This window comes from Battus philenor, unplaced genomic scaffold, assembly GCF_028537555.1.
Source record: "Battus philenor isolate CCGP_79_NKW_IND1 unplaced genomic scaffold, ilBatPhil1.0.hap1 SCAF_19, whole genome shotgun sequence".
NCBI classification, from domain to species: Eukaryota; Metazoa; Arthropoda; class Insecta; order Lepidoptera; family Papilionidae; genus Battus; species Battus philenor.
Window position 1 is genome coordinate 3404801 of NW_027181681.1, and position 25911 is coordinate 3430711.

At 34.6% G+C, this 25911-nt stretch overlaps 1 protein-coding gene across 1 annotated transcript in view; it reads left to right on the forward strand.

Moving 5' to 3' along the window:
- LOC137921353 (putative phosphatidate phosphatase) overlaps positions 1-25911 on the forward strand; it is a 134102-nt gene that overhangs the window by 28372 nt on the left and 79819 nt on the right. Inside the window, exon 2 of the mRNA XM_068764062.1 lies at positions 20991-21142. Coding sequence (XP_068620163.1) covers positions 20991-21142 — 152 coding nt within the window. The remainder of the gene's footprint in view (positions 1-20990; positions 21143-25911) is intronic.

The window sequence follows — 25911 nt, forward strand, 5'->3', positions numbered from 1 at the left end:
TAACTCAATGTCGAACTATCGATTAGAGTATCGATTAGCAAACGGCAATCGTAATTGTATTCATGAGCGGACTGAAATTATATTAACGAGGGCAAGTACCAATTGGGACGCTATCGTGAATCTATAACAATGACGAATGATTGATTACAGTAATGATTGTTGATTTCGCGTGATTACATTTTTGCTTTTAGATCGAGTTAGAGAAGGGCAAATCGATTCGATATTTATTTATTGACTCTTTGTGTAATGACGGACTAATTCCTTATAAAATCTTAAGCTTGAAATGCCACGACTCGGTTACTATGTAGCATTAGATTCTCTATTTCATACAATCGCCGTCTTATACAATACGATACTAGTAACTAGTATTTAACAGTCCAAGTGAGGCACCTGGGGAAACCATCACGCTGTGAAACCTAAGACGATGCTTAGGCTCACCGCTTTCTATGTCATGATCCTTCAAACCAGCGGAATAGTAAAAGCCAATAGGATTTTTACCTTTGATCACAAAAATGCCTTATGAGCATGATTTGCCAATCAACCTAGAATCTTTGTAATTTAACTCCATAGACGCCCACTGTAAGGTACAGGCCTCCCCCAAATATATCTATGGATTGATATAACATAATCTCCACGCAACGACATAGTTAAAGGTCGCGGGATATCGCTGGATGCAAACAGCGCAAGACCGGTCATCGTACAAAGTCTTTGGGGGCCTGTGCCTTGTGGCGAGCGTCTATCGGCTGAAAAGAAGAAGAATTCTATTTTAATTTTAATATATAACAGGACTTTACCATAATAAACATAATTCTCTGTGTTACTATGTGACTAAAGTATTAGTAACCATTTTGTTTAAAATCTTATCACTATCACTTAAGAAGTTTTACAGTTAAAGATTATTGTTACAAAAAGAAAACAACGGAAACATCTGCTTATATATGTAGACACAAACGCAGAGTGACAGGCGTGCAATTATTTTCCTAACATAGTGTCTCACAAAAGTGGAAAAACTTTGAAGGACATTCACCCCTTCAAAGCTTAATTGTTGCCAAATAGTTTCAGAAATGTTAAATAACGTAGTGATAATATTATAAGAAATAGCGTTGCCAAACTTCGGATCATTAAATATTAAAATTAATTATTCTTTACTATTCTGTCCCTGCAGAATTTGTACCGCCAGAAGTTTGTCGCATCCCGATAGAGTTGCTGAATGATTACTTTATACACGGTAATCGGAAATATGTGTAACAGATTTTTTTTCTGTAAAATTACCTACACATTTACCCCTTTAACACTTTTGCACTTTGTATAAAATGGGCGGAGAGACGAAAGACTACCGTATTAAAAAAACTTTAATTTTATTTACAATTTAAATGAAATCACCTTGTTAGGAAATTATCAAATGTTAATGGTAAAAATAAAAAAAAAAACCTACGCCACTGTCTAACATTCACTAATCACACTAAGCACGCGTCGTATTCAGCTCATATTCTATCTAAAGCTTGTTACCCAACTGTGGGAACACAAGGTTAAAAAAAGTCGGTGAAAGTAGGTCGCGGGGTGATGTAGTTTGCAAATAAATTCGATTCGCCCACACAGACGCGGGTACAACAATGACTCATCAATACGCGATCCGTTGGATCAATGTCAATGTCACACGAGATGTGTCCACGATAATATAGAGAATGCGCTTGAGTTACATTGTGGCTTTCGATCATAGGTAATCAGTTTATTAGGTTTATTTAATTTAATTTTCGATTCAGTAAATGTTTGATAAAAATATGTACAAGCAGACGCATTTCATCACTATTGTCATCATGTCAGGCAATTGAAGCCCAATGCCAGGCATGGGCCTCTTCTAAAGATCGTCATTATGACTTCACACAACCTTGACACATCCATTTAGTGGAGGGCATATCCACGCCGCTTCTATCAGCTCGAGATAGCCACACGAGAACCTATCTGCCTTAATGGCCGTCGTTTGAACGAACCATGTGCCCAGCCTACCGTCACTTCGGACGGGCAATTCTTTGAGCTACTTCGGTGACCTCGGTCCTTCTGCAGATCTTCTTATTTCTTGTTTCATCTCGCAGCGAAGCCCCGAGCATAGCCTTCTCTATTGCTCTTTGTGTGATCTCGAGTCTTAACAGTTTAAAACTAAACGCCAAAAAGTAATATTTGTATTGATCACTAAGTATAGTTGTATACATCGGAACTTGTCCGCCATTTCATCATTATTAAAAATTTTCAACTAGACTGTTCCCAATAAAAACAAGAAAACTAAATACAAAATAAATTATTGTACAAGCAAAGGAAATTAAAATACCTTCAGTTTTAATCCTCAAGAAACGTTTCTTTATTTTTTTGCCGTGTTTATCTGCAATCAATCTCAGATTATAAGTGGATTTGTTCTTTTTCCTTCATATTGTTACAAGCGATCCTCAGGAGGAGATACTTCGTCCTTCACCATCTGTCACCAAGTTTTTGTATTTCATGGCGTTTCGATCGTTCAGTGTATCTGACGGTTGCTAATACGGCTTAGTCGTTCAGGTGATTTTTTAGTTGCTGTATATTTTTACTGTTTGCTACTTTTAACTCCTTAACTTTTCTTATGTTTGAAATTGTTTTTAAGATATCTTTTTGCTTTTGAATAAGTAGATTCTCGGACATTACCACACAATCGTGCACCAATCGTTTACATAAAATGTTATTTTTCATCTTCAATTAATTCAATTTATTTACCCTTGTATCATTTATTACAACAAATAGTTTATTTTTTCACGGTCGGTGTTTTTTATCTTAAGGGTAATTGTTTTTTTGTAGTATTTTTATATAGTTAGTAGTTATTTTTAACACATAAATGTATTATATTGTTTCTGTGATGTTTTTGCTGTTAGCCTTAAGGCTTTTACAGCTTCATCGGAAATGAATTCACGAAAGGGAAGGGTCCGTGAACTATACTGAAACTAGAGCATTCGGGTTTCCGAACCTACATTAGACTCTTAGAGGTAGAATGAGTAGTAGAGTCGAGGCTTACCTGGTCAAGTCGGCACATAAATGTTGTAAAACACTGCCGAAAATTCTAGACTGATTGACAAAGTGAAACGTTTTGTTATTATAATCATACAATTGTAAAACGTTACTTAACATATTAAACAGTGCAACTCCGTCGTCTGTTATTTCAGCATGAAATACCATCATTGTCTAGTCGAGTCTTGTTTATCCAGCTGGAAACCTCATTATTACAGTTCGCTCTGTGAAAGCTCCTATACGTGCAGCTTTTGTATGTACTCCCACTTTAATGGTGTCTCTTAACAACCGCCCATGAACGAATAAAGTCGACGGGGAAGATTTACGAGAGGTTTTTATTGTGGTGTGAACTGGATGTGTTGGAACTGGTGTGGATGTATGTCCTTTCGGTATTTATGGCCAAAGGGCCCTTCGGCTCGTTGCCTACACCGAGTCGTTAATTGTTTAACGATCTACATGGCTTGATTCCCTGTCCAGTTTTAATGTTACGGTTTTATGGTTACTCTATTTTCATTGTATTAGTATTTTTTTTAATTATAAATGGGAATGTATTTTTAAAACGGATGTATAGTGTTTATATATCTAGGACGTATAATGCTGGACTTAGAGCTATCACATAGGTTTTCTATAAGAATAGAAGCGATCTGCGAGGAATTTTGTTACTTTCTAATAATTAATATGTGGCCTTAAAACATGATAATTAAATATATTTGAAAAACGATTAAATATAAATTGGATTTACTAAAAATCCACGTTGTTTTAAATTGTTCAATGTTTGTTCGCGCCTCCTGCGGGGATAGGGATATTAAGGTTGTACCTAATTTTATTACACATAACAGATATCTTATTTTTTATTGTTTTATATATTTCTCGTCTTTAGTTAAACATAAGTATGTTTAATAATGTTATTAGCGAATTGTCAATCTAGGTAAGCAATATTTTTACTAGAACCTTGGCTTTTTGTACGAATAATAAAAATACTATTTTTCAAATGGGTATTTATTATATCGCAAATTTAAAAAAGTATGCATAGGTGTGATGTTTGTTTTTATGCAGACTATTTCTCTGGCAGAGGTACGTGATAATTTTAGGTGAAACAATGCGATGAAATAATGAAAAGTATGCATCGTATAGAAAATGATATAATAAGCTATATAATCAATAAAACAGCTAGCAATAACTATTAGAAACAAAGTTATTATTTAAAACATGGTTGAAATCATAATGTACACATAAAAAATTGCTAAATTTCATTTTAAAAGAACAACCTTTGAGTTTCTGGCTGCCTCTTCTCAATAGATTAGCGTTCCGAGCGAATGGTGACATTATTTATAATGTTAAAATAAACAAGGATTCAAAAGTGCATGTGTAAATGCCTACTTGAAAAAAGATATTTTTTATTAGTAATTAGGGTTCTGTTGACATGTTGAAGTAGTTGATATCGATTAGTTTTAATTATTTCTAGTTTGTTAATTTCACTAGTGTAAGAACAATATTTCGTCTGTAAACTGCTGGCAAGAGTGGGCCGGTGTACACAAATGAAAGATGAATTATAAATAATTTATCACGCTTAGCTACGAGCCGTGTGAGCGATGGTTATCTTTCATAGGTGACGGAACGCTGTTGTGAACGGATTAGACACTTTATCACGCGGTTTTCGATATCGGAAGAAATAAAACTGCCATGCGGTGTTTGGATAAAATTAAATCTTTGTTACTACTACATATTTATTATGTATAACATAGAAGAGGATTTTGTGACTATTTCAGTGAGAAACATAAATGAACACTTATGTTTGTTGGAACAAAAATGTAGTGTTTTAAGTAAAAAATTTCAAACCTTTTCATATCAGTTTAATTCTATTACGACCTGAAAAAAAAAACGTGTTCTTCTCTTAAGCTGTTAGACGTCCATAGCAAGATTTAGGCTTCTTCCAAAGATCGCCACCATCTACTGTGTTCCGCTGACCTTAACTATTTCTTTTTTTTTGATGGAATCAGGCGTTATTTTGCGGAAGTCCATCCTAAGTAAGAAAAGGACCACTATTTAGCCACTTCCGCACATGCAGTCGCAGTCGTGCAACAAAGTGCACCGCCCGCCAGCCCGCTGATAAATGCGCATGCGGCAAACAATGCGAATTACACCACTACCAGTCTTTTTGTGTTTGGCACTAATCGTTGTAACATAGCTCCTGAAGATGCTTCGTGGAGGGGTGAAACACGTGTTGAGTGATTTAACGGCGGTAGTGTAATTCGCATTCGCACTTTGTTCCACGACTGCGACTGCGTGTGCGGAAGTGGTTAAATATTTGTCCTTTTCTTACTTAACTATTTCGCCGGTCTACCTAGTGGGGAGCGCTTACCCATGCCGCGTTTACCAGCACGTGGTCACCACTACAGCACCCTTTCAGCTTCAATGCCATTTCAGACGAGCGATACTTCAAACTACGTCGGTCAATATACCCATATTTAATAATATGATCAGACTTTTTCTATTTTGAAGACTTTATAGTTTATAAACAAAAAACAATCACCCACCATATTACTGGGAATGTTTTTTTTTACTTATTTCGGTTTTCAAAGCTGATGTACAATGAAATAAATAGTTTTTAGACTGTTTTAACTTATCTTCAAAATAATTGGAATATACTCAATGTGAATACAGCCAGCGATTTTTTTTAACAATCACTAAATATTTATTCTAAGTGTATAGATTGACAGTATTTATTAATATATTTTTTTATTTTCAAGGGGGTTATACGGTTCTAAATCATGTCTGAGTAACAGGATCGTGTTAAACTTGTATTTGAACTTATACGAAAGCTGAACCGCGGGGTCGGGGGATTTGTTTTCCTCCCGTCCGTCGGCTTTGTTTGTGTCCATTGTCATTGTAATTTATGTTAAAGAGGTGGCTTGGAGCCGTTGACGGGTCTGACGCGTCCTCATTTGCCGTCGCGTTAGATCCCGAATGATGCCCGAGCTCGGTTGCGGTCTCTAATTGTATTCAAACATTAAGTACCACAAAGACCTCTTTGTTTGGTCGTTAGCGCTGAGTTTCAATTGCAGGCTATTTTTACGCGTTTAAATCCGTTATTTATTTTTAATTTAAAACGCAACCATGATTTCTTCATCTTTTGTGAGTAATACCATTGATAAATGATTCAAGAAAAATGAGTTGCTTGGCAGATATCGAACCCAACTAAGTTCTTCTTTCTTTCACCCATAGATCGTCTTTTATAGATTTCTAATATGACCATTTGGAAACAGTCTGCAGCCAGCTTTCAACAAGTTAGTTTTAAAGCTACTATAGGAGTATGTATGTTTAGGATGTGTATGAGGATGAGTATGTATGTTATAAGAGTATGTATGTGTGATATGTTTATGAACTAGAATACGTTTTTAATTAAAGATTAAGTAAACAAACTTACTTAAAGTCTAAAAATTCTTGGAAATTACTTGGATAACTCCGATAATTGAATGAAGGTTTTTTTCTCTTAAACATACCGTAAAAGAAAAGGTAATAATATATGAGATATAAAGTTAAGAGTTGTAGAGGAGTTACTGTCGTTGTTATGAGTAATATAATTTGTAATACCAGTATATTAAGTTATAATTAAGTACCGCATACTTAATTGACTTTGAATGAAATTAATACCGACGTCATGCGGTTCGTACCAAGATGGGTGTGTTGCGGTTAAAGGATGTTAATATAATTATTGTTGTGGTGATTTCAGTCATATGAATAATAATATTATCTAATAACCACAGGTTAATTTATTGCTATCAGACTATTTTGTTTGGGTACTCCTAAATCCTCTTTCGTACATCATAAGAGATAGTCGTGTTTTTTTTATTTATTTAATTAGATTTATCAGCGTAATAGAATTAAAAATTAAAACAAATGCTAACCAAGAAGCCATGAGCACCAGCGTTACAAGGCGATATAACCATTATAACTTATATCGGATTATAAATTATATTTTTTTTAAATCATTGTATAAATACGTTCTTTGATACTAAAAATATCGAATGAAAAGTTTTGCTAGATATCGATAGAACTTAAATTTTTTTTATAGTAAAATTATTTGATTATACTAATAATAATATATAATTTATGCGTTAAAATTTATATTTTTATATAGAAAATTAGTAACACGTGATAAATACAAAAAATAATTACAGAACGCCTACTACTACTTTTATAGTGCGAACAGTCAAAGAGTTTTCAAGACGAGATTTTATAGGTTTCTTTCAGGCAAGCATGTATCATCAAATACCTCGTCATCGCTTAACATCAGATTAGACATAGGTGTGCTTCACCTATAAACTATAACATTCCCAGCGAAAGTTTTCGTGGTGATCTTCGGTGGAGGCCTATTTCCTATGCCTATTTTATCATTAGCCTTGCAGTGGTCGTTTATCGGCTGAAAACAAGAAGAAAACCTAAATTTCTTCTTAGAAATGTCAAATGGAAATGGGTCTTAGTGTTCGCATATATATTAAAGTCCTAAAATATACCTTAAACCTTCCTTTCTTTAGTTTTAATTTAAAATTAAAAGTATATTATTGAATGAAACTTATTAATTTTCAAGCATTCAAGATTTTTTAGTTGATTTTAATATGTGGAACTTGGTTTGAATAACATTGTTTATGTCTATGTATTAAATATTGTTTAGTTTCTTTAGTTTCTTTAGCCAATAACTTAAAATGTTAAAATAACCGACGATATAAAAATGCTCGTAAATGCCGTCTTAAATAAAGGTATTTTAAATTTGAATTAAACTTAAAAAGAAAAAATTCTACGTAACCACATGCTTTCGTAATTTTGAATTAGGGTGAAAAGTCTCGCCAATCTGGTAATTTAACGCTTTGATACCTTCTAACCGGAACAAAGTAATTCTTACGCACTACTGGTTGGCAACTAAAACAGGCACAGCTGTGGTAACGAAAAGGTAGTATCAGAAGTTTATTTGTTACTCCAAAAGTTTGTTGGGAATCGAACTCAAAATTTAGTTGCCAGGTGTTTACCATCAAGCGATCGACGACATATATAATCATACAAACCTGAACGATCCTTATGGCATTGGACATAAGATGTATATTACAAAAAATCTTGTCACTTATAATGTTGACATGTGCATGGCGTTGATTTTAAAGTTCATGTTGTTCCAACTCCAAGGAAAAAAGAAATAAACATTCGAATGCAAGAAGCAGTGCGCTTCATCAGAATTCGTTGAGTTATTATTTTATTGGGTGATTATATCGAAAAACAAACGCAGCGGCGACTTGCATCCCGCAGGAGTGGGGTCAATGAGCGATCGGCTCCATTAACTGACCAACGCGCTCATTACGTATGCTGATGGCAATTAATTACTAGCGACCCTACATAGATATGGTTCTCGACTATCATAGTGTAGTATAAATAAAAAACGAGGGTATTTAATGCTTGTTCATCGGAACACGCTGGATGGAGACCACTTTCAACCGGTCCTATTGGAAATCCATGTGAGTACAAGCGGAATATTTTTGTTTTAGTTATGTTCGCGGAATTGAAGGGTTTGAACAACATAAACGTTCGTACTAAGGTAGCAAACTATACTCGTGTGAGTGAAGAGTGTGTAATGGTGCGGCAAAAATGATGACAATGAAATTAAGTAAAATTTTTTTAAAAAAGGCTTTGTAATTCAAGATATAAGTATCTGTAGTAGTATATTCTACATGTTCGCCATACAAAATGAATACCAGATATTGCTCATTTCATCTCATTCATTATCGATAACGAGCTAAAGATGAGTTTATATAATTTGTTTAGTACGCTACATCGGCTATTTTTTTGGATTTTGCTGATTTTTAATCGAAGTGTAATTTATGGAGTTCTTAAATTGATTTCTTTTTCACCTATGACTCGGTGTTTCTGTGACAACAATTACATCAGAAATCGAGCAAAGAAGGACGGAATTTTCATCCATCGAAAAAACGTTATTTTAAGAATTTAATTAATAATAATAAATTCATAAATAGTTTCTTGCAATTGCACATCTTTTTAAAAATTAATCGCGTGTAACCTGAAGCTAACAATTCTATGGTATTGTCGCCTATTGATCTCATGTTAAATTAATTTAGTTACGGTTGAAAAAGCGCAATATTAAATATCACATTACAATCATACATACTTTTTTAAAAGTTAAACTGAATGTTCTGTAATATAAAAAAGTGCTGGCACATTATATTTTATGTGTAATTCGTTACGTGTTTTTTTTTCTAATTCTAATGAACGCCGTCAAATGCCTTCACAGTACGTAATACCCCATCAGAAGTTGGAAACAGCGCGTCCATTCATGCAGTAATCGTTCTTTTTATTCGAGGGCCCATACACACAAATGGTATAACCATCTTTATTATCGTACCACTGCAACCCGAGCCGCATATTGTAAGTCTGTTTTGACTCGTAATTTGAATAATAATTCAATCCCTATACTAACTACTTCAGAGTTATTTTCTATATTTTTTTTTCGATTTCTTTTTACGAACTGTTCTTCGCATTCTTATTTTGAATTCTCTGAACTATACTCGAATGGTTTTGGTGTCTGTAGATAAAAATTCCGAGACGTATCGTTTGAGTTGCGTCTGTGGATTGGAATTGCATTTAATGAATTGATATATTTGTTTTATTCAAATTATTGAGAATTTAACGAAAGATTGACAATTGTGACCCAACAACGCAAACCAATAAACGCGTTACAATGGTAGAACCATGTCTGGACATATGTGATGTCGTAAAACGTTTAACCGAAGCTTATATAAACAAAGTTACATTTTGATACGAACCATAAAAAATAATTTGTAAAGGTCGAATTCATTCATAAAAAGTAACAGTGTAAATAAAAACTAAAGATTGTATGTGTAAATGTAATTTTATTAACAATATCTTCAGTTTTTTGTGGCGAAGGATGGGAGGTCATGCAAGGATGAACCAAGAAATAAAACAGAAAATGCGAAGGATGAATGACGAGAATATTCAATAACATAAAAAGGTTTATTTTCCTTTAAAAAAATAAAAGTCCCTATTTCAACAATAATAAAAAAACCGGTATAGTTTTTGTAGCTGTATCAAGGAAGTAAGGCGACACTGTGACCACCGATTTCCACAATCGTCATTTAGGGTGACAGAAATATACTATAAATAATCTAAACTAAAAATAATCTATAAATGCAGCAAGCTTACTTACGATTCAAAGTTTTGATAAGAAAAAATGTTAATGGTGTATAGTCTATATATATATATATATATATATATATATATATATATATACCGTCAATGGTAATTATCATAATCAAGTCTAAGGACGTAAGGATATTGATAAATAGAGCGATGTATTGCAATTTAAACAAAGATACGTTTGTTATAACTTTCTCTAGGAACCATAAAGTTAGTACTCTTGTCAACAATGGAATAAATATTTATTCTTTCGAATAGGCTTTGATAAACCTTGGAAAGTAAGAAAAGGACCAATATTTAGCCACTTCCACACATGCAGTGGTAGTCGTGCAATGAAATGCACCGCCCGCCAGCTCGCTGATAAATGCGTGCACTATAACACATATTGACTCTGTGTTTGGCACTAATCGGTGTAACATAACTCCTGAAGATGCCCCGTGGAGGGGTGAAACACGTGTCGAGTAATTTGGTGGTGGCGGTTGTGTGATTCGCATTGTTTGCCGCATACGCATTTATCAGCGGGCTGGCGGGCGATGCATTTCATTGCACGACTACCACTGCATGTGCGGAAGTGGCTAAATCTTGGTCCTTTTCTTACTTAGGATGGACTTCCGTGAGGTAACGCCTGATTCCATTAAAACCTTGGAAATATCTGACGGTTCGGATCTAAATAGGCGGTATTTGTTAATTTAAGAAGCATATCAAGCACAGCTCCTATCAAAAGGCATATTAATCTATATCAGAGCAAGTTCACGATAAAGATGTTTAGAAAACAACATACAAAACCCAACGAGTTTCTCATTAGCTCTCCTCAGTAGGAGGCGTGTTGTAAACTAATGTAAATTTAATTTTAAGCTGACGATTATAAATGATTGTAATGGTCTCATATAATAAAGCTGTTTTGACTCGGGCTTTGGTTCTATCGAGAAAAACCCGGCCATAAACTAGATACCTACCTCTTTTAAAGATAATTTTACATATTTTTCTTATTTAAAATGTCTATATGTCAGGTGAATATAAGCGTAATAATAATTTTAAGCATTTTTATGTTGTATGTAATCTTTGTATGTATCTAATGTAATCTTTTAGTATAATGATATACCGTATTGATCAATCTTTTCATAACATTAGCTCTGAATGTTTTTGGTGATAAATTAGAAATTTCTTCAGGGATTTATAACTTCACACTCCAATCTAATGTCTCTTTATAATAGTTTAATAAATATAAAATAATAATTAAATATAAACTTAATATTGATCTTAGTAATGAGAGATAATAAAGTTTTGGAATGAATTGCTCTAATGCTATATTAATAATACTGTTAAAGTTACCACAAAAAAAAACACCTAAGTTTATTTGGATATTACATGTATTGATCTTAACGTTGGTGCCCGGAGGCTTTGGCAGCTTCATCGGAACTAAGTTCATGGAACTAAAGGGTCAACGGACTTAAGAAAATGATACTAGCTCGATTTCGCCAGTTGAACGAAGACGTTCCCACAAAGGTACACTATATACGTGTGAGTGTATGGCGTTATGAGTTTACACTTACATTTAGGATGTGCGATGAAGACGAGGACTACTTGGCGATCCAAGGTTGGATGTGGGTTCTGCCTTAGATCGCCCTCGCTATGCGCGGAGGCGGGGGCGGTATGGGCTGCTCTCAGAAGCGAAGCGGTTAGTGAACTGTGTGCCAAAGTCAATTTGGTGCATCGAACTCGTATTAAAGTGTGATTTGTGATTTGTCATATTGTTGTTGTTGTGAGGTCTGTGCTTGTATTCTGAGTGACTGAAGAGGATGTGGTGTGATGACTGAGTTGTTGAAACCCTGAGATGGGATTTAGGATCATGTTAGAACACCTCTTTCTGGTCTTGTAGCAGAAGAGGGGATTAAATCGTGATACGTTCGCTATGAAGGGATTTTTTACTAATTAAAGTTGTATCGAGGCTGATTTAAAGCAGTTCTTTGTGTAAGCTTAAAAGAATTCCCGAGTTCTTCATGAGCTCTTTATAGCAAAGCGTATTTGGACTCCTCACAGCTTTGGTTAGTTTAGTTGGTGCTTGTTTCTATCTAATTGGGCTCTTCTGGCATTCTAATCATGATGTACACAAATGGTTACTGTAAATGATTAATGATAATATTAACATGAATATGTTAATTAATAAACATAAGTCGGCTTGTTTTATCAATCCGATTATTGTATAACAAATTGAATTCGCCGTCTAATTTTATACGAGAGCCCTTAAGATGAAATCTTGTTTTAAAACTGCGACATCTACACCTTATATCCGACGCCTGTAAATAAAGAATTCATTATAAAATCAGCGAACGACTAATTAAAATTTATCAATGGAGATTTCATATCTTCCTTTTAACGTACATTTCAAATTATACTAACGCTTATTGCTACAGTGTTAGAGTTGATTTCATCTTGTGTTAGTTGCGATGCGTTTTTGTTTAGACGAACTGTAACGTAATATATTTCTGCAGTATTTATTGAACGAAGACATCCTTCTAACCGGTCCACGTCGGAACCGGCTTCAATAGGCTGTCTTTTCTCACTATTTTATATCAATGTCATCGACCTGCCCATGGATACGCCTCAAAATTAATCATAATTCATATAAATATAAAATTATGCCTTATGCTGTTTGAGAAAAGATATGAATTTGAATGAAAAGTGTTTATTTTATAATAATTGATCACTATAGTGTTTGTAGTCGGCTTAAATCACAGATATCGTCACTTACGTTAGCTAACGTTTTATGGTTTGAATATATCTCCAAATATTTGTTGTATCTATGATCATGATTAATTGGTTTGTTTTATAAATACTCTTTCCTCGCTTGATAAATGACGATTCTTTAAATTATTTAGAGAATGTATTTTGAAACATTTACATACCATATACCTTGTCTGGGACAAAGCGAAATCTCTAGATTATTCTTTGATTGGTGGACATAGGCTTTTCGTACAGGTTTTCAATAGAGTCAGTGCGCCAGTACCATGTGTGCTAGGAACAGTGAAGAATATTATAATTATCTTGGGGGGGGGAGGTTGCTTTAAATGTGATCGAGAATACTAATGTCCTTCGTCAATATTTTTCCTTTACCGGCTCTTATGGCTATAATGAAAAGAGAGCCTGGAGACCATATGCTGGTACCTTTACAGTACAAAGTGCTTCATCATCATCATCGTCGTCGTCGTCGTCGTTTCGGCTGTAGTACGTCCGTTGTCGGGTATAGGGCTGCCCCACATTTTCTTCTTTTTATGTCCTACGTATAAACTTAGGCGGTTCTTTTCGATAAAATGCCTACGCCAGTGTTTTCCGACGACCTGTTACGACCTTTTAGCTTACGAAATAAGTACCTACCTTCCTTATGCTCGGGAGTTTTAAATGACAACATCATTTTGCTTAGTGATCAAATAGAATTATTACACGTAGAACTGTAAACAATTGCCCACAAAGCTATTATTATATATTTGAAACATAAAAAAAATCTTATTTTTAGTACTTTCCGCATACATAATTTTTTTTTATCTATTAGGTATGATCATAATTTCTTCGCGAAACTACTCTGTAATGTGAAAATTTAACCTTAAAATAAATGATATTTTAAATCAAGGTACACAAAAAATATAACTTCACACTCAGCGAACATAGAAACCGCAAGGTTAAAAACATAAGTCATGATTCATCACGTCATTCCTAAATCGGGTCATTGACCCGTCAAGCCTGTTATCTACTGTTACACTAGATCAGATTACAATGCAGTCTCCGTCAACTGGGATTAGCTACTGTCATGTGAGAGTATAAATGTTGTTAAAATTCCATAGCAACAATGTTGTTGGCTTTGTTATGTTCTTAAATTTTTGAACTTACAACGTTGATGACACCGGTTCTCGTATGATGACCCAATTTTAACAACGTCGGGCACAATGAGTGACAGGAACATAGTGAGATATTCGATTTAATCTTTTGTATATGCTACATATTTACCCCTATGAAGCTTTTACACCTAACATCAATTACCATGTCTATACAGTAGTATACAGGTAATTATTGGCTTTATATCAAAGTGTTCAACGTTTATCACATCCTAGAAGTAGAAATATGTCCAATTTTACATATCTTTATATATGTTTTGCGAGCGGCAGTGAGATACCACCCTTACATGTATTTTTTCTTGCTTCGTTGGTGAAAAAAAAGAAGGTTAGTTTTGATCTTCTTCTATTTTTACGCCACACTGCAAGGCATATCTCCCTCCCCCCCCCCCCAAAAAAAAAAGGTCGCTACGATGATCGACTTGCACTGCCCGTATCCAGCGACTTTTTGCGATCTTAACTATGTAGTCAGTCTACCTAGTGGTCTACCCAGGATCGTGGTTGCCACTCGAGAACCTTTCAATCCTAACGGCCATCGGTTGCACGAACGATGTGTCCCGCTCTCTGCCAGTTCAGACGAGCAATTATTTGAGCAACGTCAGCCATCTTGGTTCTTCTAAGGATCTCCTCATTTCTGATTCGATCTTGCAGCGAAATTCCCATCATAGCCCTTTCCATTGCTCTTTGGGTGATCTTGAGCCGTCTTATAAGTTATTGTCTATGTGGTGGGTATACTCAGGTATTATTTACAATTGTAATTGACCGAAACATATTGGCAGCGATCATCTTACTTTTAGTCCGAATTCATATCGGGGTCCGAAATTCAAATCCATCATGGCAGTTCCAATAGGACCGTTTGGAAGCGGCCGGCATTCTTATTTTGTCCACTGCAGTAGCCAAAATATAGTTAAACGCAGGAGTGCTGAAGTACCTACAAGAATCGAACCTTTAACACTGGTCGTGAACGTCGCATCGACTATGCGGTACATTTTAAACTCTAAATTACGAAGGTGTCAAAACAAATATTTTTTCTTGATTTTCCGCAAATCGTTACGCACGTGGCTTCACGCTATACAAACTTTGTATGTTTGTTAAATAACGGGACATTGTTTGCGAAGCCCAATTTAGTAGTCCGATAGCAGGTGTTCCGAATACATCGTTGGGTTCTTTGTTTATGTACTAATGGTGTGTAATATCTCTTATTGCCGTTGATCAACTTCTATAATAGCGTGAAAGGAAGAATATAGATGGTATACTTGGCTGCAAAAATAACATGCCGTTAGAAAACGTGTGACAGTTAATTTATTATCTACAGAGGTCTACCTGGGTAGCCTTAGCTCAGGCTGCTACATACTGTATTTAAAAAGATAGCACAAGCCAACTTAAAACCGTACTCTCCGAAATTGAACCCAAGCGATCTTCGTTATAAGTTTTAAGCTTTTACTCAATGTGTTAGATAAAATGCCTATATCGGCATAAAAGTCTATCGGTGACCTACATGACAACATCTGAGATCAGTCGAATACTCGTTTTCTCTCAGTACTAAGTCTTGAACGTATTCGTACACTCTCAAGGAACGTAGCACTCTGTTATCTTGACACAAATAACTCAACTCCTTTTGTCGCGTCTTACGACACGCACGAGACAAGGAACAGCTGTTGAGAGCTGTTTAAAGTCCAGAACGACATGACAAGTTACAGTTCATTGGTGTAAGAAATAAAAAAACTTGTACGTTCATTGCAATGGGTGCGGATAGGATAGCATTTGCAAGCCGTCCGCGTTGTTCGAATTCAACACGAAGAATTTCTTTAGGTTTTTGTTTTTGTTACTATCAACGTGATAATAAAGCTTGACAATGGATTCCGCTACTGAATTAAGAGTTGTCATACAGAAAAGGCTCTTTTCAAAGTAAGGCCATTTTTGAGGCCTATCGTTCAACCCTTATGGACAGGGTTTTTATATACTTTGTAATTTTTCACATAGCTTTAATTAATTTACATGCACATCTTTTGTCCTTTTCAATGTTTAATTTTTTATCTAATTTCCTTCTCAATATCATTCAATCCTTTTCATACTTTTCCATGTGAAGGCGACATTTTCGTCGCCTCCTCTACAGAGTTTATTTACGTAGTTTTTTATTTATTTATTTTTATTAATTAGTTAATTTACGTTTATTATTTTATCATCAGTTTAACAATTTATTTATTTTTAATTCTTATTTTCTAACTATTTATACCGCACTTAATCTACACTTCTAATATTACAGATATTTTATAACTTATTCACGCACCTCTCTATTTTCTTATACTTTTCATTTATTTGTATCTTGGTTATTGTTTTTCCCAATAACTTTTTCGCAGTACGTCAAAAAAGTCTGGCGATACTCTTTTTTACCCATCAGAGACTATGGTCTCCACTTCTATTACCTCTGTTAACCTAGTCTGGTATTCTGCTCTTACCGAGCAAAACAGTGAACAGCTGATTATGAGGAGAATAACGGTCTGGTCTATCACCGGATTACAGATGCACGAGGATCTCTCCCTGAGTTTGAACCTATGCGGGTACTCGGAGAATCTCCCGTGTCTTGTAAAAATTTGGACCATTCGTGTCCAGTTCAGCGATCTATTTATTTGTAAATACCGAATGTAAGCAGCTAAAGAAATTACTTATAATATGAATTATTTTCCAGAAAGATCTTTACGAGCATATTTATGTTAAATGGCGCATTAATTAAATTACAATTTTGCAATCTTCTCTTTATTTTTAGGTATCGTCATATTTGTTCAAAATTTTGTCTTGTCGTGTTACAATATAGGAATATTAAAAACTGTACTATGTTTGATGTGTTGATGATGTTAATCTACGTATAGACATCAGTCGGGAAGTCATTAGAGCTTCTGTCACTAAAGCATCCAGATGGCGGAGCTCGTGTCTCGCTCCACTTCCGTATACTCAACGAATTGGGGCAAAATATCGTTCCCTGTGTTATGAACTTAACGCAAGTTGTGTCTATAAAAATAATGATAAATGACCATATGTTTACTTCATTAAGGATTCATGCTTGGGCATGCCGGGTCGCCTTTTTAAACGGTTTTATTTAGTTCGACCCGTACGGAATTTATTTATTTGGGTCAAAATTAGAAATTGAAATTTAAGCACCTTCCCATTGTCAGATTGATCAGAAATTTGGTACACATTTAATTTAGTTGACAATACAGTATAATAAAATCAATAACAATATAAATTTAAGATGGCCGCCGATACAAAATGGAGGATTACATATTTTTCCTTAACCCCCTCAATATGGGTATCAAATGAAAGGGCTACACTAGTAAAACACGATGATTATGTCAAAATTTAAAATTCAAGATGGACGCCGTTCTAATATGTACATATTTTTCCACAACCACCACAATATGGGTATCAAAAAACCGTTTAACTTAAAAGTTTTTTAAATGTATTTATTACGTGTTCTTTTAGAAACTTTTAGAACTTTGTCAGCAAAAACTTAAAGAAAATCTTACAATTTTATTTGAAATAATTCCCTGTATAAAGTGATCGCTCTTAAATATGTTACGTTTATTATTTTTTTGCGACAAGCCAATAACTTTTAGCAGTACAAAGTCTGCAGGGACAGATAGTAAACAATAATTAATTTTAATACGAAGCTATCCGAATTTTTAAAACACTTTTTCATTCTATGTAATTATTACTGAAATGATCCAATTTTGAATAGGGAGTACTTTACATTAATTGACAGCAAATAAGCTTGACATTGACCCTTTTAAATATCTTCATCTGTAACCAATCAGCTTGTATATACGGACACTATTCCGAAATATATCAATAAACTAATTGATGCAAGAGACTTACGCATGTCAAGAGGTATTGGAGAGTCGCAGTCGAACAGAAAAATAAATAAATAAAACGTATTACAGGATGATTAATTTATTTATTGATTAAATGTCTTTATTATAATTATCTATGCTATTTTGTATAATGCAAGACGAGTAATGATACGATTTAACAGCGAAATTTTATCCTTAAAACTTTTTTGATCGATGTCAAACATTGGCGAGTTACGAACAGGTGAATTTACTATATCGTTACGTAAGTTCAAAGAAAAGTAGTGGTTTTATTAGTTCCTTTGCAATATAATTGTCTTCTACCTTTATAAACGTTCCCCGCGCCTAAACATGGTAAAAAAATTTGCTTTATTTGATATGCCGAGGCATATAGATACTCGTTTATATATTAAAATTGGGACCGAAGGTACATTATTGTTAATATAAGTTTAAAAAATAAACGTCACGTGTAATATCCGGTTACTTGGCGGTAGTACCGAATATTGCTGTATATATACGAATGACAAATTTAAATTTAAAATTTATTTTGACAACTGATTTTATCTAATAGTATTTTGATACCAACTATCTTTATTATAAGCTATCACGGAGCTTTTTGATTAGAAAATACGTAGTTGTAAACTGCTTATTTGAATGTAATAAATTGGTCAACGGGGCCGGCATTCGGTACCGGAAACCCATTAATTGGTACTTACAAGAAATAATTTAAATATATTTTAAATTACATACGTGGATTGATGTTTTGTGCTATTAATCTTTCTTGTACAGTTTTATCTAACGCAGGAAACCTGGTTATTTTTCAATTAAATGTTATTATTCTATGACGATTAGTTACACTGGTTTTTGTAATTGATGCTAAGCGAGATTGCAAATAACAAAATTTGTTTTTTAAGCCGGACTTTCACTGATGCAAAAGTGATATTTGCAGATTCCCCTGGTTCGAGCTAGTAGACGTAGAGAAAACCTAGCCTAAAACCTCTTTTAAGGTAGCGAATCTCGAGAGATTCCGAGGGAGGGGGGGGGCTATAAGACGTCTACTGGTGAACAAATAGCTTCCCCGTTGATTTCCAAGAGGTCCGGTTAGTAGCGGTCTGAATTTTACATTATTGCGTAAAAAATAAATAGTGGAAATGCTTTTTTATTTAGATATATATTCGTCAAAGAGATCTTTGATCAATAAAATAAAAGTTAGATGCGATTTCGGATCGCATAATCGATGGTATACGATCGGATGCTTCTATGTTCTTTGATTATAGAACATTATAACTGTCTCTCCCGATAATAATAGGCTATAAGTGTTTATATCTATAATTAAGTTAAAAATATATGAACACACGTAGTAAATTTAAGAAAAGTCGGACAGTTTTATTGCTGAAGATAGGAAGTTCGTCTTAATCTATAGAAGAAAAAATAGGTGTCCCCTATCGAAGCATCAGTGCATCTATTTAATGAAATTTATCGCCCTTAATTTAAACATCGTATACTACGCTAACAGCCTTTTTATGTTCCAAGTTAACAACGGTACCGTTAAATTTCCAATAAAACCTATTTTAATGGTATTTATGCACATTTATACCCACTTGGGACCGCCTTTTATTGCTTGGCTTGTAATGGAGCGATACGATGGAATCGTAATTGGAAAACTCGATTATTGTGTGTAGAAGCCGTATCCTTTGAAAGAAAAATATTGAACAATAAAAAGTTGTGCTGGTCGTTCACCTAACACTTCACAGTTTTTGTAATTAAAAATTCTGCTCAGTAAAGCGTGATGTTCATCATTGCGAGATATCACATGATACATCTCACTAGCCGAGTAATATTTTTTAATCTTATTTGATTAGATGATTGAAAACAGTTAGAAGGAGGTTGGAGGATATAGTTAGCGTTAGGATTTTTTTTTTTAAATTAATAAAACAGGAAGATATAACCATGGTAAGGTATATACATCGATGGACACAGATTCATTGTCGTAGAGAGTTCAAGATACTCGTTTACACAAAGCTTACTTAAATTATCAAATTCTACATATATAGGATGATTGATTTTAAGCGAAAAAACTTAAAATAGTTGAACGTATAAAACATTTGCTAGCAAAAATCTTCAAAGTTTATACAACTATTTCCAATCACACTATGTAAAGTGATCATTCTCAAATATGTCACATTTATTTATTAATTTATATGAATTCGACAGGCCATTAAAATATAGTTAACAATAATTAATTTTAATTATGTGATTTATCATTTCTGAAGCCACTAATTTTTGGATGGGTACTCCCCATACATTAATTGACAGCAAATGACTTATAATTACCTTATTTAAACTTGCACACCCTATTTTCCATCGTTCTGTATATTATTTCATATTTATGATGTAAATTTTTTTTTATTCATTTGTAATTAATAAATTAAACCGCGTGACTTAAGATTAAAAAAGAAAATACAGCTTATGATATTAATTAGGAAGAATGTCTGTCCATCTGTCTGAGCTCTAGTTTAAATATAAAAACGTAACATCAGTCCTTCGTGGTTTTTGTATCTATTTGGCAGAACCTGCAGTTTTTTGTCTATTCCGTGAAGAATTATGGCGGGAAACAATGGTTTCATTTGTTTTTGCCCGAAGGTGATTCTCTCAGTTCCAATTTAAATTCTCTTTCTGTTTTTTTATTGGAGTTTTTATTTGTGCGTAACATAAATTGTGGTTATGATTAACTGCTTGTTCTATAAACCATTTATTTTTTTTGTACTATATTCGTGATTAAAGTTAACGATATAGGCGTGATGTTCCATTAAAAAAAATACTTTTTTGGTGGTGGTTTGAAAGGTGATTTCGAAAATCTAATCATAATTTTTTTTCGTATGCTGTGGTGCTTGTTTACCTTAGTTTGGGTAAATTGAACGTAGATTGAACCTTGTATTAATTGCGTGTTTCGATTCAAATAAAATATGGTACGTGTGTAATGATAATAATAAAATTTTTTTTGTTGCAGTTGGATTCCTTATCCTCGCGTTCTACCTCTGGGGCGACCCTTACAAGAGGGGTTTCTTCTGTGACGATGAATCTCTCAAGCATCCCTACAAGGATTCGACTGTCACTAACGTCATGCTGTACATCGTCGGCCTCGGTGTCCCCGTGTTAACGGTTATTACTCATTATGTAAATTAAATAATGAACAGATAAATAATATACCGAAACCGCTGCACCGCGCCTTAGGAAAGTGCTGGGTGAGGCGGAGGGAAAAGATTACGAGCGCAATCGCGACTTGCGTTTGATTGCGAACTGACGGAAAGCAGTGGCCGATACTCCTCCTCTCTCGATGCGTATACCGAAGGCACGGTACAGCGGTTTCGGTAACACTATATATTGTATTTGCACGACAGAGTTAATACAAATAAATCTACAACTTATCTAAATTTGTTGGGCATGAGATTAGGATGTGTTTACATAAGCGCAAAATATTCGTCAATATTTGACATTAATAAGCCAGTGCGTTACAACTATGAAGATATCAGATTGTATTTGTGGTGTTTTTGCGCAGACAAAAATCTAATTTATAGGTTATTAACAGGAAAGATCGGATAATAATTGTTTATGTATTGCGATGTTATTATGAAGGTGGCTTCTATAGATTATTAATAAATAGTTAATACAGTGATGTCGTGGTCGCCGATGATGGGTCATGGAGAGTGTTATGTGCGTGTGAGAAACGAACACGTCATTCCCTAGGTGTGCTATCTTCTATGACGTCATTGACTGTGTAGTTGCCATTGTTGGCACACAAAATTAAATTACGTTATAATAATATGGTACTAAAGTATTTTAAAAATTCGGATTACTACATATTATAAATTAATAATTGTTTACTATCTGTCCCTGTAGACCATAAACTTAGAGAAGAGATTAGCCTATGTAATTCCAAATGTATAAATAAGTCAATGTAACATATTTCACAGTTGATTCAGAGGATCATTGTGGATAGGTCTTGAAGCTTTATAGCTTTTTGCTTAGATTCACCTCTTTAAAGTTTTTACACCTAAAACATATCATCCTGTATAGAATTTGTTTAAATACACATTCTTATATAATAAATAAATTACTGTAACGTATTTTAAACCTATCACTTAATACTAATTGGAAAAAGGTGTAAAAGTTTTTAAGCTTTAAGCTGAAAAATCAGCTAATTCACCCCTTTAAAGCCTTTTCATTTATAACCAAACGCCATGTATAAATTAGACTAAATGGAGTAATCATTTAATACTGGTTGTAATGGCACAATACTTGCACGGTTTAAAGTCGATGATTGCCTTGATGAAAGCCTTATGGAGCTGTTGGAACTTCGTCGGCTGGCGCAACAAGTGATGAGAACATATTGCTCAGACGACGACTGTCGGGTACTCCCACAAAATATAAAGGTGTAGACAAACAAACACACACACACATTGAGGGCCACGTGCATACTATAAGAATTAAGTTGAATAAGAACTGAAGCAGTGAAACGCATCCGTACGAAGATAAAATCAAGTGAACCAAAGTCGTTCTATTGTACGCATTACTATGTGTAACCAAGTTGAAACGAAACTCGTTAATGTTTTCACTTAATGTTTCAAAATCCATAACGTACGCGTGAATGCAACAGTGCAACTCTTGAGACTTGCGTATAAGAAGCAGGAATGTCTGAATAGTCCAAAGGTTATATGTTGTGTAAATATTAAGTCTAACTTGATTATTATCAGTGCGCAAAGCCATTACCTTTGTGGTTTATTCGTTATCGGCTCCATTATCGATATTAACCCCTCGTTTATGGATTACACGTGATAACGTAAATAGAAGAATGTTCACGTTAACGTTACATTTTTTAGGATTTTATATTTTTTACAACTTCTAGTCACGATTATTTATTTTAGGCGTATAAGCTGTAAGGAGATGAATGTAAGCAAAACACTATAAATGTTTAAAACCTATTTATAATGATCCAGTAAAAGAGATCGCTCTGAAATATGTAACATTAACTAATTTTTACATTTGAAATGCGATAGGCCAATAGACAATAGACAGATTGTAAACATTATTATTAATCCGAATATTAAAAACGCTTCTTCTTACTGTACTGCACTGTAAATAGTTTCATTGGATATAGCATAGCTTACCTTGGTAATGATGTGTATAACTCCAGGCTATTTCAATGTTTATTAAATACGTAATTCTATATTAAAAAACGAGGTCTTAGGCATTTATCATCCGAGATGGTGAACTTAATGTGACGTTAAAAAACAATTTGGATACGTTTGATTACGACGCTGTAATATATAAGATGTCGGTCGAATTTAAATTCTTAAATATCGGCCTTTCTTACTGGTTCCTGTTAAACGAAGGATCCGTGTCTATAAATTCGTATAAGTTACGAGAATTTGATCCTACGACCGTTATCGGTGGCACAATCGTCTCAACGCGATGCCAAGCCCCTACCGTGTCTCCGCGATACGGCCACGTCAGTTTCCCACGGAACGCCCTATCGATTCTATCGTTTAAATTAATTACCCCGTTTGTACGCTAATCTATGCGAGTAAATTGAATTGAAATAGCTTTAACGGGCAAGGAAATTAATATTATTTACATAAATTTACTTAGTCATAAATAGCCATATAGGACCATTTGTAACACTTATACAAGTCATGACATGCCTGAAGAGGCCTCTCTGATAGATACTAGATTCAAATTGAATTCTCATCCATAATGGTAAGTTATATGTGGGTAAAAATGGTGAATTTTAGTGTTACATCATTTTTTAAACTAACAAGACCTATTTCAATAAGATGGCGCGACATCTAATGAGTCTTAAGCAGTTGTAAAAAAAATATTAAGTGATAAACTGATATCACGTCGAAGATATATTCCGTGGCCCTAAGAGCCCTGATCTCACGCCACTAACTTAAACGCACTGATTACGCTAACAAACCAGCAACGAATGTCCAGTTAAAAATATACATTCGCAAAGAAATGTCCGATATACCGCGAGCGATGTGTTATGGTGTTTTACGAACATCCGGTCTAGATTCGAAAAGTGTTTACGTTAAACGGCACAAGTTTTTTTTTATGTGTTTCATCATCATCATCGTGATATAGCAGCCGATAGATGCCCACTACAAGACATAGGCCTTCCCCAAAGACCGTCACAATGACTGGTCTTGCACTGCACAATGACTTCTTGCAACCTTAATTAAAGCATAGCTCGCGGACCTCTTGTTCCGCGTGCTGAATTACAAGGAAACTGTACACAGCTAAAATAGCTCGCAACATAAATTCAAACATACAATATATATGTAACTATCAGTCCTCCTAGTGATGGAGAACTGGAGAACCTTTCGGCCGCAAGGACCGTCGATTGCTCTATCGATGTGCCCCCGTAATTGTTCTACCTATGTCGGTGAACTTTTTTCTGCGGATCTCCGGTTTCCTTCCCATGTGTTTAGCACTAATCTGTGTAACAACTCCTGAAGGTGCCCCGTGGAGGGGTGAAACACGTGTTGAGTGAATTTACGGTGGCGGTTGTGTAGTTGGCATTGTCTGTCGCATGCGCATTTACGAGCGGGCTGGCGGGCGGTGCACTTTCATGCACGACAACCACTGCATGTGCGGAGGTGGCTAGATATTGGTCCTTTCTTATTTAGCTTGATCATCATCAAATCAGCTCATATCCACCCACTCCAAGGACCGCGTGTTTAATTTTCTTTCCCAGGCTTTGTAGTATTTTTTTCTGTGATTTTTAAAATCCGCATAACTTAATGACCTATACAGTGTTTAAACATTACGTTTCTAAGCTAACATTCTCGCTATATATCAGTCCGACGGCATGGTTACCGCTTTTTATATGAAACTCCTATAGTAACCGCCAGTACCATGGCATAATGTTACATTTTACGCTTTCATGTCAGAGAAATTGCTATTAAATTGCCCGTACTGGTCTAATTTTGTAAATATGCATAGTTTTGGTACGTAATGATTGTTGGAAAAAGTTGGAACGATTTACAATTGAATATTTTGGGTTTCCGTGACTGCTTACTTACTTTTACATTTTTACAGTAATAAATAATTATTTTCATTTTCGACGGAGTTCAAAGGTTCTAGAATAGTGACCACGAACCTGTAAACGTGACTTGGACCCTCACCAGGTAGACCGACGACATTTTCAAGATCGCGGGAGGTCACTGAATGTGGTTAGCGTCTGATCGATCACCGTGCCGATCATTACGACAGGTCTATGCCTTGTTTCTTTCAGCTGATATGATGACGATGATGATCTGAAAGAATTAATGAGAAGAACGGTCACCAATTATTTATTAAATTTTAAAAAATATCAAGGGTAGCAAAATTAATGCGTTTTATTTTTAATATTTAATTTCAATACACATATTTTTTATTTACATGTTTTCAATAAATAAAATTAACGTTAAAAAAATTAAGATTTTTGCATATTTTTAGATACACATTTAATGGAACGCGAATATGCGAAATTTTGATAAATGGTTCGAAATATCATCGAGCTTTGTCACCACTGTTATATAAAGATCATCATTATCGACTGCATGCAGCCTGAACTATGACGTCAGTAATGTAGTGCGGTTTTTACCCACGCTGCTGTCTATATTCACTATAAATTAATTATAATCTTTCTCATGTCTAGTTCGATAATCGCACCTTGTTGATCGCCCTTGACCGTTCCGAAAAATTCTTCTTGGCATGCTGCCTAACATTATCTATTTTCCTCCAGCCACTGTTTGCTGTTATACTGGTGCCAAAATATATTATTGTTTACATATTGTTCCTTGTTATAGTTTGTTCCGTTGTTAGCTTTGATATTTAAAACTTTCCAAATTTTACTAAACTCATGCAGATGTATTATTATTGTATAT